The sequence below is a fragment of the Syngnathus scovelli genome, chromosome 14 (genome assembly GCF_024217435.2).
Source record: "Syngnathus scovelli strain Florida chromosome 14, RoL_Ssco_1.2, whole genome shotgun sequence".
In the NCBI taxonomy this organism is placed as follows: Eukaryota; Metazoa; Chordata; class Actinopteri; order Syngnathiformes; family Syngnathidae; genus Syngnathus; species Syngnathus scovelli.
This window is the reverse complement of record NC_090860.1, coordinates 6328081-6343139: the sequence shown is the minus strand read 5'-3', so window position 1 is coordinate 6343139 and position 15059 is coordinate 6328081. Positions and strand designations below refer to the sequence as shown.

General features: G+C 49.0%; 1 protein-coding gene across 9 annotated transcripts; it reads left to right on the top strand.

The window, feature by feature from the left end:
• The first annotated feature begins 7 nt into the window (after positions 1-7).
• LOC125980479 (dynactin subunit 1) lies at positions 8-15055 on the top strand. 9 transcript variants are annotated; one of them, XM_049739662.1, is made up of 31 exons: positions 8-155; positions 3072-3314; positions 3459-3537; positions 3679-3710; positions 5741-5761; positions 7035-7052; positions 7956-7976; positions 8094-8267; positions 8373-8396; positions 8652-8849; positions 8920-9124; positions 9207-9285; positions 9359-9518; positions 10046-10150; positions 10231-10422; positions 10497-10613; positions 10691-10843; positions 10961-11121; positions 11187-11355; positions 11524-11592; positions 11659-11871; positions 11946-12107; positions 12183-12314; positions 12385-12513; positions 12729-12871; positions 12931-13073; positions 13433-13545; positions 13607-13787; positions 14043-14116; positions 14177-14266; positions 14402-15055. In XM_049739662.1, the coding sequence occupies exons 2-31, from the start codon at positions 3081-3083 to the stop codon at positions 14537-14539; spliced, it is 3729 nt and encodes a 1242-aa protein (XP_049595619.1). In that variant the 5' UTR covers positions 8-155; positions 3072-3080; the 3' UTR covers positions 14540-15055. The 9 variants fall into 9 exon arrangements, with proteins under 9 accessions (XP_049595619.1, XP_049595612.1, XP_049595614.1 ...); XM_049739655.2 differs by lacking the exon at positions 8-155 and adding an exon at positions 1632-1813; XM_049739657.2 differs by lacking the exons at positions 8-155; positions 5741-5761 and adding an exon at positions 1633-1813.
• The last annotated feature ends 4 nt before the right edge of the window (positions 15056-15059 follow it).

Here is a 15059-nt window from a genome sequence, read left to right as displayed (position 1 = left end):
TGCATGGAAGCGAGTGTGAGCCTGTCAGTGGCAGGCGGCTGCGGTCAGTCAGGCAGGCAGCAGCGAAGACACCTCAACCAGCTGGTCTCCTCTGCGGATGGATGAACGCCAGTGGCCCGAGCCGAACAACTAGTGACATTTTCGGATAAAAGCAGGTACGCTGCGACACTTCGCTCCTTGTGCGAAGGACTATTTGGCCTCGTAAGATGCGCCACGAGCTCTTTGGGTTCGTTACGTTTGTCTGTCGTGAGTGGTTTGCAGGGGCAAGCTAACGGAGGCTAACTGGTTAGCCGAGGGAGTGTCCCCGGCTGGACCGCCGCCCATCCCAAAACACCCGTCCGATGAATTTAAATACCAGACAAATAGTACACATAAACCCCGAGTTGCTCGATTCTGTCGCATTAGCACCACTAATGTTAGTTTTGACAAAAACGTAGATTAGATTTGACGAGCGATGCTGGTTTTATTAATCTCTAAAAATACCGAATCATCATCATTACATTGTCGTAGCACAAAATGTGTTGTCAAGTCACGAAACGACTCTTGAATTGCCTTACGTGACAAGTGTATCCCTATTTAAAGATTTTATGTGCAAGTTACAATCACAAGATGGCGCCAAATATCACATTTAGACGTCGCATGATGAACGAAGCATGAATCACGTCACCAAAGAAGATATATTTTGCATTTGCATCAAATTTAAATCACTCACCAGATCAGTGTGGCATATTTCTGTTAAAATACCCAATAATTAAAAAAAACAAAAGCACACTTTCCACACTTATTTTTCCTCACACTGAATGAGCCTGTTTTGAAGGGTGCTGACAGTCCTTGGCATCAGCCCATGATAGTGCAAAATTGATCAAGCCGTGACTCAGCTGCCTGTGAGGACAAATTTTGCGCTTCCTGGAAACTGGGCCTCGCACCCATTGGACAAAAGGAATTAAAAAAAAAAAGCAGAGCATGCAGTACAAGTTAATCCCGGCTTTTGTTTACCGTTTGATGCGCATCACGTCGGCCTTTTGTCCTCGGACTGAATCAAGCCGCGCTACCGAACTGAACATCCATTTGCTGACATCTTATCGACTGCAAGTACAATTGTTGGTTGTTGCTGCCAACATGGTCGTTTCAAATGTGCCTGCCCAGCTCAGTGACCTAGTGGTAGAGTGTCCGCCCTGAGACTGGAAGGTTATGGTTCAAACCCCGGTTGGGTCATACCAAAGACTATAAAAATGGGACCCACCCTGCTTGGCACTCAGCATTAAGGGTTGGAATTGGGGGGTTAGATCACCAAATGATTCTCAGGCGCGGCACTGCTGTTGCTCACTGCTCCCTTCGGGTATGGGTTAAATTCAGAGACAAATTTCACCACACCCAGATGTGTGTGTGGCAATCATTTGGTCTTTATCTTTTTTTTACCTTTTTTTACCAGGTGGTAATTCACCAATTCAGAAGTCTTGAAGACTTGTACTTTCCAATCAAAATCACTTCCACCGTATGAGCCAAAATTTGTGCACAATCATTTACAAAACTCACCCCCTGCCTACAAACGCTTGTACAAGCACTGCGATACTGATGTGAAACGGTTGTCTTTAGGACCCAGCACCTTTTTGTGGACCTGACCGCCCCCCTCTCACACACACACACACACTGATGTCCTCAGTCTGCTTCCAGCCTGTGCATTTATACATCAGAGCCGTCAAGTGAAAGCAAGTGATTGTGGCTTGCAAGCTGAATCGTAGCGTTATTGTGTTTGGGAGGGGCTGGACGACTTGGGAACATGTCACAATTCAAGAGGACCACGTCCAGCCGGGTGAGTGCATGACAATTTCTACGGCAGTGCCCACTCTTGGTTTCGATAAGAACTCAGGTGCTCAGGACAGTTTGTACGTCAGGTGTGTTTTATTTTGTTAAGGGGCCTTGAGGACTTCCTGTTGGTCAGCGGCAGGTTACGTCACTGAGTGACGATGTCACTGGTCACACTTCTTATATTACCTATGGCGTCTTTAAGGTTGTTTGGAGCGTCCATAATAATCTCTAACAGCCCATTTTAGCTTAGCATGGCATAGCGTTCTTTATCAGTAACTAAAAATAATTTATTTATAGCATATAAACTTGCTATTAAGTGTAATTTTAAAAGAGTAAAATTATAGTGACATTTTTTTAATTTTTTTTGGGAGGGAATTTCATGTATCGAAACTACTAATGGTATTGGTACTTGGTATCAGTGTCGCCAACTACTCAAGAAGTGAGAACTCGTATTGGAATCGCCCTAAAACATTTTTTAAAAGAAGCATCTCTAATTTGAAGTAAAACAGCTTCCAAAACAATTTTAGGCAAGTCCCTTTTTTTCATATTTGTTGACCTGTATATGTTTTGCAGTGGTCACAGAATCGAATGACGCTCAATAATTCAGTGAGCCTCGTCGGCCGGTGTGCGTTAGCTGCCTCCAGCGTGTGGTTAACGTGGGCCGCTCACAAAGCAACTTTTACTCTTTCCTTCCTGACCTACTTTCTTCCCTTGTTCCTTTCTTCGGTCCTGTCTTCAGTTCCGCCTTTCTTCCAACTCATCACACCTAATTTATTTGAGCATCATTTCTTTCCTACCTGCCTTCTCTCCCTTGTTCCTTCATCCCGCGTTTTATGCGTCCTCACATATTTCTTTGTTTACCTATTTTTTTTCACTTCAGACTTGCTGTTTTACCTTTTTCTTTTCTTCCTTCCATTATATTTGTTATCCTTCCTGCACTCATGTCTGTCTAAGGGCTCATGCTCGGCCATCCACTAGCTGCCGTGGTTTTATCTTCATTAACATTCCCTCGGGGATTGGCACCCAACAAAACCTTCCTTATGCGTTGTGTATGTTTTTTGTTTTTTTTTCTTGTAAGGTGGATTTAACCGCATCGCTGAAGTTTAGCGACAGTAGTTTCTCAACACGGATGTGGTGGATGTTGCGCTTAACAGTAGTCACAAAAAATATTTTTGTAAAAGTAGCTCAGAATGACGCTTAGCCTCCCTTCCAAAGCACAAAACACATTTAAGGGTTGAACTTTTTGACTGATCTTTCTACAGACGGCCAGGATGAGCTCGGACGGCGGCGGCGGAGGGAGGCCCCCCAAGGTGGGCTCCCTGGTGGAGGTAATCGGCAAGGGTCAGCGCGGCACGGTGGCCTACATGGGCGCGACCCTCTTTGCCTCGGGCAAGTGGGTGGGCGTCATCCTGGACGAGGCCAAGGGCAAGAACGACGGCACCGTGCAGGGCAAGCGCTACTTCACCTGCCAGGACGGCCACGGCATTTTTGTCAGACAGTCACAGGTACAAGTCTGTCTTGTGGATGGTATCCACGAATAAACCTTAATCCCCAAAATATTGACAACTCCATGTTCTTCTGTCAGCATGACAATATGTGTAAAAAGCTACCCTGCTGAAGTTATTGATGGGTTCCCTTTTTTGTTTCAGATCCAACTAGTTGACGACGGCGCCGACACCACGTCCCCAGAAACGCCCGAGCCCGGCGCCACCAAGGTGCCCAAGCGAGGTAACATTTGGCTCTTTCATTCTGGCAGCCATCTTGAGCTCCTGTTTTACGACACAACGGCCCGCCCGCTCTAAATCTTTTACAGCTTTTTTATTTGTAGACGGATCTTTAACATCCCTGTTTCTCTTTCTATGCCCGTAGACATCCTGGACACGTCCAAGTCCACCAAACTGGTGAGTCATCTGGATGTATACAGACATGCAACAAAAAGCCCGAAAAAAAAGACGCCCCTTATCATCACTGGATGCTCGCATGTCCAACATCATCCGGCCTTACGACTTTTCTTTGTGTCGCTTCTACGGTGTTGTTCCATGAAATATTTTGCTGCAGTGTGAGGGCTGGCCTCACTTTGGTCAAACATTCTATTTAAACAAAGTTTTATTTGGCTGACTCATTTTCAAATGACGGTACATTGTCATTTGGGAATGAAGCCTTATCCCGCCAGCAGAGGGAGACATTTCATCTCTTACCGGTCTACATTTCTTGTTATTTTCCCTCACAATGATGCGCATGTTTGCATTCAACAAAAAGACATGAATAATCATTACAAAAATTGTGCTTTTTTTGTGCATGCATGTTTTTTTAATGCTCAATAAGTAGAAGACACCAGCGTTCGTGAGAAAATCCCAGGAGTCAATGCAATCATAAAATTAATTTAAAATCGCCATAGCATGCTTATAAAAACTTCCTTTTTACATTTTACTCAGTTACTCAGTTGTGGTCTATCGAGTGAAAGTGGAACAGCTTTTGTCAGAATTTCTCGTCATCATAGCATCACAGGCCCCGGGCCGTTTTGGTGCAGTCTCTTTAAATGCAAATGAGGTACTTCACACCTTTGCGGTCGGACATATTTGTAGTTTATTAGCGGAGGTAGACTGTACTTGCGCCGCACACTTTTTGATCAATTAAAAATGTGAACAGCAGAAGACTTGCCCATACATACATAACACGTGACAAAAAAAAAATCCCCTCACATTTTTTATTAACACGTCTTGTGAACAAGCACTGCAGTCAAGCAAGGAAGCTATTAGTAAGCTGATGCTAGCGCTGGCATTAGCGACAAGCTAAGAAATGCATTTAACATATTATTGTGTTCCCCGAGAATAAAACAGCACTTTTGATGCAATTCATCGACAACTACTCATTAAAACAGCACTTTCGATGCAATTCATCTACAAATACTCATTAAAACAGCACTTTCGATGCAATTCATCTACAACTACTCAAAATACATCTACAAGAAAAGAAAACGTAGAGCGCACAGCACTAAAATCAGCAGAAAGACCAATGCTAGCCCTATGAAAACGAGGGCAATAATATGAAAGTGAAATACAGTTTGTGATTTTTATGTCATCTGAAGCTTACCGCATTGCTGTGTCCGTCGTTTCCACAGATTGAACGAACTGATTAAACGAAGTATTTCTGCAAATCCTTCTCGATACTGAAAAGAGATTTCTGAAACACTCGTCCTTGAACAAGCAGGACAGATGTGGGAACTTCTTCCTAAAAAATTTAATTTAACCAGGCAATTCTTTGAGGTTCTGATGCTGGGGTATGGTGTAATGATGAGTTGTGTGGATTAATGCATCCAACAACGGAACAATTTGATATCTCCACTTGTACCTTCGGCATCCTTGAGTTTGAACTACAAATAAGTAATAAAGATGGCAGATTTGTGAAAGCGTTTGGCCGCACCCATGACCTTGTTTGGTAGTGCCACCCCAAAGACTGTGACGTAATAGGCAAAAATACATAATAGAAAATTGATCAAATTGAACAGAGTAAAAACATATCCCCAGACAGATTACGAAAGTATCTCTGTAGCACCTGGAGAGAAAAAGTGGATTTTGCATGATATGTCTCCCTAATTCTGCACTCGGGAGTCTGTTGGCATTGGTTGCCTGAATGTTTAGATATATTTTTTGGATTGCTCAGTGTGCGCAACCAATGTCGATATTTTTTATGTCAATCCACCAGATTTTTTTTTTTTCAAATGTGCATTTGATGACATGTTAGCTGGCAGCGAGGCGTTTGTGTGTGCCAGATTCAGACGTCAAGCTTGCCCCCTCACCCATTTCCTCCCATTAACCCCTCATCCTTCCTTCCTTCCTTCCTTCCTTCCTTCCTTCCTTCCTTCCTTCCTTCCTTCCTTCCTTCCTTCCTTCCTTCCTTCCTTCCTTCCTTCCTTCCTTCCTTCACGCAGCGAGGAATCAAGGCCAGAAAGGTGCGGCATGTTTCCCTCGCCTCGCGACACCGTCTTAACCGTGACAACCGTAGCACAGAAAACGCCCGCTCGCCACGCTATCATCTGCAATGACGGGAAGAGGCAGCACTCTTCCTGTCACGTGACCATGCTCTCGGCTCTGGCCTGCCTTTTTTGTCAGCTTGGTTGTTTGCTCTGTTTTTATTTGTTGTTTATTTTTTTCAGTTTGGCCTCAGCTTCTCGTGTCATACGTAGAGCAGACGATATGCTATGAAAATAATTTTACAGTATAATAATAGTGGAAGGGAAAGTAAGCAAGACCAAAGAATGCCGCAGTCAGCCGTATCAAGTTTCCCTCGCAGGGCAAGTCACAGTGTGGATGACAGGAAATCATCAAAACGACTTGGTCTCGCCCGCATGCAAAGCGACCAGCACCCAAATGCGTCCACCACACAATTGCTTTATGCGCCTTTGAAATATGCTCTGAAAGGGAAACCTGAGACGCATACAAATATTTAGCTGCTTCTCATCATTTTTATCATTTGATAGACACTTTTGAACTGTCAAGGAAGAATTGTCGGGTCGGCTCTGGCCCGCTGGGCCTTGAAATTTGACACCTGTGTCAAAACAGGTTTTCTTTGGGTGTTTTTTTTATTTATTTGAAAGAGACGGTGCAAATAATGTAAACATATTTTGTTTTTTTTGTTTTGAATAAAAACACTAGTACTAAGCCCTTTTTATTACATGGAAGCTTACTTGTGGCTGCAGCTGTTAAAGGGTGCCCTGGCGTTGCTAGGAGACGCATCTGTGAAGTCCCGGCTCATTTTGCCGCTCCATCCTCCCTGTTGCTTTTTTTTTTTTCTCTTCTCAAACATTGTCTCTTTGCATCATCGTCCCACCCGGAGCGGTTAACAGAGCACTGTCTCACCCCTGTGGTCGCCGTGGCGATGAGTGGGTGAAATGGAGGGGAGGGCTGAGGCTGCGCGGTGATGTCATGCGGGAGCAGGACATTGGATGAGAGGGCTTGTCAGAGGGGGGGGCGGGAGGAAGGTTAACGCGGGCGAGGCGGCGAGACGTGAGAACGCTGCTGAGGCGCTGAGATTAGCGGAGGACGGGGACGAGGAAGGGAGACTGAAGGAAACACCGCCGTTGCAATTTGCACCGCTGCAGCTCGACGACCCGCCTGCCCGCCCGCCTTTTTCTGTTTGTCTGTCCTGAACGCCTCGTCTTTGTCTGTTTGTCTGTCAATCTATTTGTCTGTGTGTCCTCCTCTCTTGCAAATATGATGAGGCAGACGGCGGCTCCTCGAAAGGTACCGACCGCCGCCTTGACGCTCGCGCGCCGTTCATCTGCAATTTCTAGTTTTCTGCTATCGCCCCTTTTTTTCCCGGTTTGTCATGCTTACTTTTTTTTCTGCAGTTAGGTCAGTCGAGAATGTGTGGTACAACGTTCGGGTTTAAGAGGCTGTCAGCTCTTATTTGGCAGCGCCGTTAGGTCGGGCTAAATTCCGCTGAATGGTCTCACTGTAATCTAATAAAGCATCCAACGTGACAGGCGGCGCGAGATGGCGAGATGTTGGAAAGTTTTGTGCATTCACAGATTTGTCAGAAACAAAAGAGAAGCATAAAAAGCTCTTTTCATCTTCTTCCTGCTTGATCTTGAGCAGCAGTTGGCTTGGGCCAACTCAGTAGAATTGAATTCAATTTGATTCGACCGGCGCCGATTTACGACACAAGTTCTCTCATCATCGCTTGTGCTGCAGAAAAGGATCCAGCTTTGTAAAATTCGGAACAAATTTACCTGTCTTTGCCTACGGCATATTGCGTCTTGTTGCAGAAGGTGCAATTAACCTGCATGTGCACCTGTCGCGCATGTGTCATGTTCCCGTCCGACTGGACCGCACAATGTGGCCATTTAGCTCGCTGGTGGCGCCGGCGCTGCCAGTCACGCTACGCCGGCCTTTCAGATGCTCCAGCTCGGCGGGTCGGCGCTGCATGAGAGTAGCAAATACGCTTGGCTTGTATTGTGTTGCGTTTCAGGTCCGGTTGTCTCGGTGCTGGGTACCACACGCGTCGTGTTGTTTGACTCGCTCGTCCTTACGCTGAGCCTTCCTCCTGTTTCCATTCGTACCTTCAATGACTAAACCCGCCCGTTTGTTTCCTTGCCTGCCCTCCTCTTCCACCTCCTCCTCCTCCTGCATCTTCCTGGTCCTCAGACCACGGCGAGACGGACCAAGGTGAGCCCTTGTACAGCTCCTCAGGGCTTCCTCTTTTTCTCCCAACTTGGACATCATCCAAACACACTTGACTGCTTTTCTGGGAAGGAAAACTTTGACATGTTTTTTCTCTATCAGGCAAGCCGTCCCGCAGGCTCCGGCGGCAAGGCTCCGGCGTCGGGCTCGGCATCGGGCTCGACCGGTGAGATGAGCAGCAGTGAGGCCAGCACGCCGGCGCAGACGCCGCTGGCCGCCCCGGTCATCCCCACGCTGCACTCGCCGGGGAACCCGCTGCCGCCCGTACCCAGCAAGGTCCGTATGAGACGTTCTGAACCGACCTGAGTCGCCACTTAGGATTCGTGTTGCGCTACCAAAGTGCCGATATTGTACTTCATTGATATTTCACCCTCACCTCAGGAGGAAATCGCCATGGCAACGCAGGTGCGTGACGCTCGCACCAAAAAGTGTTTGTCTCTTTTAACAGCCCGGCTGAGGTGCCACTTCTAAAAATACACATTTCGTCGAGGATTCGGCGAACTTAGCTTGCTTCGATGCGGCGCCGGTGGTGTCGTTGTCTTAACACGTGTCATGTTTTGCACGTGAATAACACGACTGCTGTTTGTGTTCAAATTTTCAAAACAGAATCTGGATTCCTTCTCATGTATGGCATCTCTCGTACGGTCACACCTGTTTTAGGAGGAGGAGGCCTTGCACGCTCAAGTGAAGGACCTGGAGGAGAAGCTGGAGACGCTGAAACTAAAGCGCACTGAGGATAAGGCCAAGCTGAAGGAGCTGGAGAAGCACAAAATCCAGCTGGAGCAGCTGCAGGAGTGGAGGAGCAAGATGCAGGAGCAGCAGGCTGAGTTGCAGAAGCAACTCAAGGAGGCCAAGCGGGTACGGGGAAGGTCCGGCGGGACGCTCGTGTGTGATGTGGCGCGGTGTGACGTGACACGTCTGTCGGCAGGAGGCCAAGGAAGCCCTGGAAGCCAAGGAGCGCTACATGGAGGAAATGTCAGACACGGCCGACGCCATCGAGATGGCCACGCTGGACAAGGAGATGGCCGAGGAGCGCGCCGAGTCCTTGCAGCTAGAGGTGGACTCCATGAAGGAGAAGGTGGACGAGCTCACCATGGACCTGGAGATCCTCAAGCATGAGATCGAGGAGAAAGGTCCGGACGCCACCTTTCTCCTCACATGTGGCGACAAAATGAAACAGAGTTGTCAACGAGGTCTTGTTTGGGTCGCTGCCAGGTTCGGATGGCGCTGCGTCCAGTTATCACGTCAAACAGCTGGAGGAGCAAAACGGCAGATTGAAGGAAGCTCTGGTCAGGTACATAGAAGGGGCTTCCTGCTCACAACTTGTACTAGTAACTCATGACTTACTAGTTTCTTCTGGATGTCAGGATGCGAGATCTGTCTGCGTCGGAGAAGCAGGAGCACGTCAAACTGCAGAAGCAAATGGAGAAGAAGAACGTGGAGCTGGACGCTTTGAGGGCCCACAAGGAGAAGCTGCAAGAAGAAATGGCGGCGGCTGAGAAGACCGTCGACGAGCTCAAAGAGCAGGCAAACACTCTTGGTTGTTTCATGAGGGAAATAAATTATCAAAAATATAAAAAATATTTAAAAAAAATATATATATAAGGCGGCTCGGTGGCGCACTGGGTAGCTCGTCCGCCTCACAGTTAGGAGGGTGCGGGTTCGATTCCACCTCCGGCCCTCCCTGTGTGGAGTTTGCATGTTCTCCCCGGGCCCGCGTGGGTTTTCTCCGGGCACTCCGGTTTCCTCCCACATTCCAAAAACATGCTTGGTAGGCCGATTGAAGACTCCAAATTGTCCCTAGGTGTGAGTGTGAGTGCGATTGGTTGTCTGTCTCTGTGTGCCCTGCGATTGGCTGGCAACCAGTTCAGGGTGTCCCCCGCCTACTGCCCGATGACGGCTGGGATAGGCTCCAGCACGCCCGCGACCCCCGTGGGGACTAAGCGGTTCAGAAAATGGATGGATGGATATATATATAAGAGGAGCACTTTTGCGTTATTATGATAAGAATGCAGTATTCAACTCATACAATTGATCATGTTGATGAAAATCAGGTGGATGCAGCTTTGGGAGCGGAGGAGATGGTGGAGACCCTGACGGAGAGGAACTTGGATCTGGAGGAGAAAGTGCGGGAGCTGAGGGAGACCGTCAGCGACCTGGTGCGTGCTTGTGGTTTTCCACATCTGAAGAGGCCTCCTGTTTGGATTTGTTGTGGCTTGAATATTTTTTTCTTCCGCAGGAGGCCATCAACGAGATGAACGACGAGCTGCAGGAGAACGCCCGCGAGACGGAGCTAGAGCTGCGGGAGATGCTGGACCTGAGCGGGACCCGCGTGCGAGAGGCCGACAAGCGAGTGGAGGCTGCACAGGAGACGGTGGCCGACTACCAGCAGACCATCAGCAAGTACCGCCAGCTCACTGCTCACCTGCAGGTCGTGCCAATTTCAGACTTTGTCTCCGCCACCGCTGCCGATTCCTGATTGGTCCTTCTGGCGGGCGCCCACAGGAAGTCAACCGAGAGCTGACCAGCCAGCAGGAAGCTTCGGCCGAGCTCCAGCAGCAGCCGCCCGCCGAGATGTTTGACTTCAAGATCAAGTTTGCTGAGACAAAGGCCCACGCCAAGGTCGCCGACACGCGGCCAATAAGAAAACACAATTAGACTGAGAATACGACCCATTTGAAGTTGTGGCGTGTCTGCAGGCCGTGGAGATGGAACTGAGGAAGATGGAGGTGGCGCAGGCCAACAGGCATGTTGCCCTGCTCACCGCGTTCATGCCAGAGTCCTTCCTGCGCCACGGAGGCGACCATGACTGCATCCTAGTGCTGCTGCTCATCCCCAGACTCGTCTGCAAGGTCCCTCAAATCAGATTCCTTGTCTGCTCTAGCTACATTTGTGGCGCTCAACATTGTGTGTGTGTGTGTGTGTGTTTGTGTGTGTGTGTGTGTGTGTGTGTGTGTGTGTGTGTGTAGGCAGAGCTGATCAGCAAACAAGCACAAGAGAAGTTCGACCTGAAGGAGAACAGTGCCGAGCGAACGGGACTGCGCGGCTCAGCTGGCGAGCGGCTGAGCTTCGCCGGCGGTCTGGTTTACTCGCTGAGCCTCCTGCAGGCCACTCTCCACAAATATGAGCAGTACGTCGCAGGTGTCTTCCTGGTGGTTCGACATGTCCTCAAAATGAGCTCCGGATTCTGTTCAGAGCGCTGTGCGAGTGCAGCGTGGAGGTGTACAAGAAGATCGGCTCGCTTTACCCGGAAATGAGCGTCCACGAGCGCTCGCTGGACTTCCTCATCGAGCTGCTGAGCAAGGACCAGCTGGACGAGACCGTCAACGTGGAGGCGCTCACCAAGGCCATCAAGTACTACCAGGTGAGCAAAACAAGGCCTTTTCCAATCTTCAACAAGGTCAACCGCTACTTCAATAAGAAAGTTCATTTTTTCTGAGGCCAACCCAAAAACACAAGTTGGGGGACAAACAATACAGTCATGAAATCTGGACTTTGTTTTCAAAGTCGTCTTGTAACCGTGTCTCCGCAGCAACTGTACAGCATCCATCTGGCGGAGCTGGACGAGGATTGCACCATGCAGCTGGCCGACCACATCAGAGTGAGAGCAAAACAGTTCAAAAAGTATGCTTGGTTGGCTAGCGCCGCTAACGCCGCTGTGGTGCAGTTCACGCAGAGCGCGCTAGACTGTATGTGGGTGGAGGCAGGCCGCCTGCGGGCCTTCCTGCACGCCGGCCAGGAGAAGACCCAGCTGGCCGTACTGCTCAAGGACCTGGAGACGTCCTGTGGCGACGTGCAGCAGTTCTGCAAAAAGATCCGACGACGCATGCCTGGCACCGACGCGCCCGGCATCCCGTCGGCGCTCGCCTTTGGTCAGCAGGTCAGCCGCCGCCCCTCAGCCAAATGCTTTGGGACCTCCAAACGTGTCCATAGTTCTTCTTCGTTTGCGTGCAGGTGTCAGAGACGCTGCGCGAGTGCCGCAAGCAGCTGACATGGGCGGTGGCGCTGCTGCAGGAGGTGGCGGCGGCCGGCGCTCAGATGATGTCGCCACTGGGCGAGCAGGAGGGGCTGGCGGCCGTCAAGCTGGAGGACGTGGCTTTCAAGGCCGCCGAGCAGGTCAGCCGCGGTCTTCTTCCCAAAATGCGTTACAAGTTGGCGCGCTGATGCCGCCGTGTCATCGCCATTGCTCAGATTTACGGTCGTCTGGGCGCCGACCCCTACGAGTGTCTGCGTCAGTCATGCTGCGTTGTCATAGCGACCATGAACAAGATGGCCACTGCCATGCAAGAGGGAGAGTACGACGCCGAGCGGCCTCACCCCAAGGTGACTTGACACCTGTGGATGCTTCCGTTGAGACGAGACGCTGATGCCCGGTGTTTTTTTTTTTTTTTAGGCTCCGCCCCCTGTCGAGCTGCGGGCGGCGGCTCTCCGTGCGGAAATGACGGACGCGGAAGGTTTGGGGATGAAGCTGGAGGACAGAGAGACGGTCATCAAGGAGCTCAAGAAGTCACTCAAGATTAAGGTGACTCATGGCTACTTATTGATTACTTGTCAAGACAATCACACTCTTCTCCGGTCGTCTAACTCACTGCAACATATTCCTTCCTGAAAACGACAGCAATTAGTTTTGTTTGGAATAGACATTTTGAAAGAAAAGAAAATTTGGTTGAAAAAGAAATCTTGAGGAAAAGTAAACGCGTTTGATTGCGCGTCCCTGACACCTTTGGTCTTTTTCAGGGCGAAGAACTGAGCGAGGCCAACGTGCGGCTGAGCCTGCTGGAGAAGAAGCTGGACAGCTCGTCCAAAGATGCAGACGAGCGTGTGGAAAAAATCCAAACCCGACTGGATGAAGCTCACAACCTTCTCAAGAAGAAAGAGAAGTGAGTCGACTTGGCGCTGGCAGCCCGGCACCTGCCTCACGCTGTCCGTCCGTCCATAGGGACTTTGAGGAGACGATGGATGCCCTGCAGGCCGACATTGACCAGCTTGAGGCGGAGAAGGCCGAGCTCAAGCAACGTGTCGGCGGACAGGCCAAGACAGCCGGTGACGGGCCGAGGGCCAGCGGCCCGCCTGGCCTTGAAGGTGAGGACGCAACATTCCACAGTTGCACAAACACTGAAAACATTTCCTTTATAGAAATCACGTGTTTTACACAAAAAAGCAAGGAGTGTTTTGAAAAATGTCAGTTCCAATCTCTCTCTCTCTCTCTCTCTCTCTCTTACAAAATGTGCAGAGGAGCAAAAAGGTAGCAAGCGGCATGCAAGTGTTTTTGCATGCCATCTGCTTCCGCTTTGCACGCTAATTCGTTTCTGTTTTTCAGCCGTTTGTGCTTTTTATTGATCATAGTCATGTTGTCTTAGATTTGTATTTTGTTGTCGTCGTTTTTTGTCGTCTAGTGTATTTACATGTTTTGTTCTCATTCTGTGTGTCACGCCCCATAGCAAACCTGTCGGGCGCGGGCATCCAGGTGGTGGACTCACCGCTGTTGACGCATCAGCTGGAAGCTCAGAGGCTCTGCATCAAGCAGTTGAAGAACCAAAACAACTGGTTGAAGGTAAGCCGCAGCCGCGTCGCCCCCAAAAGCCATTACTCTCCTCAACTCTCCCCCCCCGCAGGCGGAGAAAATGCGCAGCCAGCTGGCAGCGCTGCCACCGTTGCGGGTCACCAAGCTGCCATCCAGGGACGGGCCTGCGCCTTTCTCCGGCGCCCTTTACAGGAAGACGGACCAGCTGCTGGAGACCCTGCTGCAGATGAGCGCTAACGTCAAAGTGGTCGACATTACTGGGAAATGTCCTGGTAAGAAAGTATGGTGGCTGTGGTGGTAGAGCAGACTGACCAGTAAAGTCGGTGGTTCAAAGTCCAAGTCGTGCTGCTGTTTCCCTAAATCCTTACAATACATGGTCATTTATAAATAAATAAATAAATAAATAAATAAATAAATAAATAAATAAATAAATAAATTTACATGGTATTTATTATTTAAAGCTGCACTATATATAGTATGGTCATTTAAAAAAAAAAAAAGCCGTAGTGATTTATTTTTTCTTGCAGTGACACCGAGCGCTCAGCTTCTGGAGCAGACGGCTCGCTTGCAGTCGCTGAGAGACACACTCGACAGGCTCAAGGTGAGCACGGGCGCACACGCAAACAAATGAGCACACACTTAGATTGCGCTTTGGTGCCAGGGCGAGGTGGCCGAACACGTCGTCAAGCAGCAGCCCGGCGCCAGGGTGTCTTCCGACTTTGCCACTTTTCCCTCCGCCTCCTTCGTTAAGGTCAGTCGTCCTTGTTGTCTCATCTTCAACAGACATGCAGAAATTTAATAACCTTTAAAATATGTACGATGTCAAAGTATTTTTTTTTTAAAAGCATGTAATTGATGTCTTTGAATGTGCCTGCGTGTGGTTCAGGCCAAGGAAGAGAATGCAGGTTCATGCGTGGTGGGCCGAGTGATGGTTCCATGTCCTCGAGGTCAGGAGCAGGTCCACCGTGTACTCCTGACACAACGTCAGCTCCACCATGTCCACAGCCTCCTCTTGCGTAATTGAGCCTCCTCTTCATCTTTCTCATCCTTATGCTCGCCTGGAGCAGGCCATCAGCTTTTGCACCTCTTGGCTTATTGTGTGAGCTTGTTAGACCAGAGTACAAATGTGGATTTTTTTTTTTTTTTTTTTTAGATCTTTTTTTTTCCAAGCTAAGTTTGCACATTAGCGCATCAAAACAAAGTTAGTGTTAGCTGACAGCGTTTCTGTGACACCTCCAGTCTTTTTGTTGCAACAACCAGAAAGGTCCAAGTGGACGTCCTCATGCAGTTTGCACTTTGTCCATAAAATATTTAAAATGATTTCATTGGAAGGTAGCACAGTCTGCCCCAAGAATCTCTGGCCTTACTATGTTTTGGCCTTCCTATGTGTCAACTCCAAAATGACATTTTTATTGTTATTAGCTGTAACAAAAAAAAAAATATTTGGAGCTGTTCACATGTGTGCATGTGTGTGTGTGTGTGTGTACTGTAGCATACTTACGCAAGCCGCTGATCAATAAAGTGTGGCTTGCCAACCCTACGCA

What these genes read in the sequence shown, in the direction of transcription:
- LOC125980479 (XM_049739655.2), top strand. Translation starts at nt 1,781, where the DNA reads ATGTCACAATTCAAGAGGACCACGTCCAGCCGG. An exon ending in TTTTTGTCAGACAGTCACAG is followed by an intron (nt 3,315 to 3,458) that starts GTACAAGTCTGT and finishes TTTTTGTTTCAG; the next exon opens with ATCCAACTAGTTGACGACGG. An exon ending in AGCTGGCCGACCACATCAGA is followed by an intron (nt 11,593 to 11,658) that starts GTGAGAGCAAAA and finishes GCTGTGGTGCAG; the next exon opens with TTCACGCAGAGCGCGCTAGA.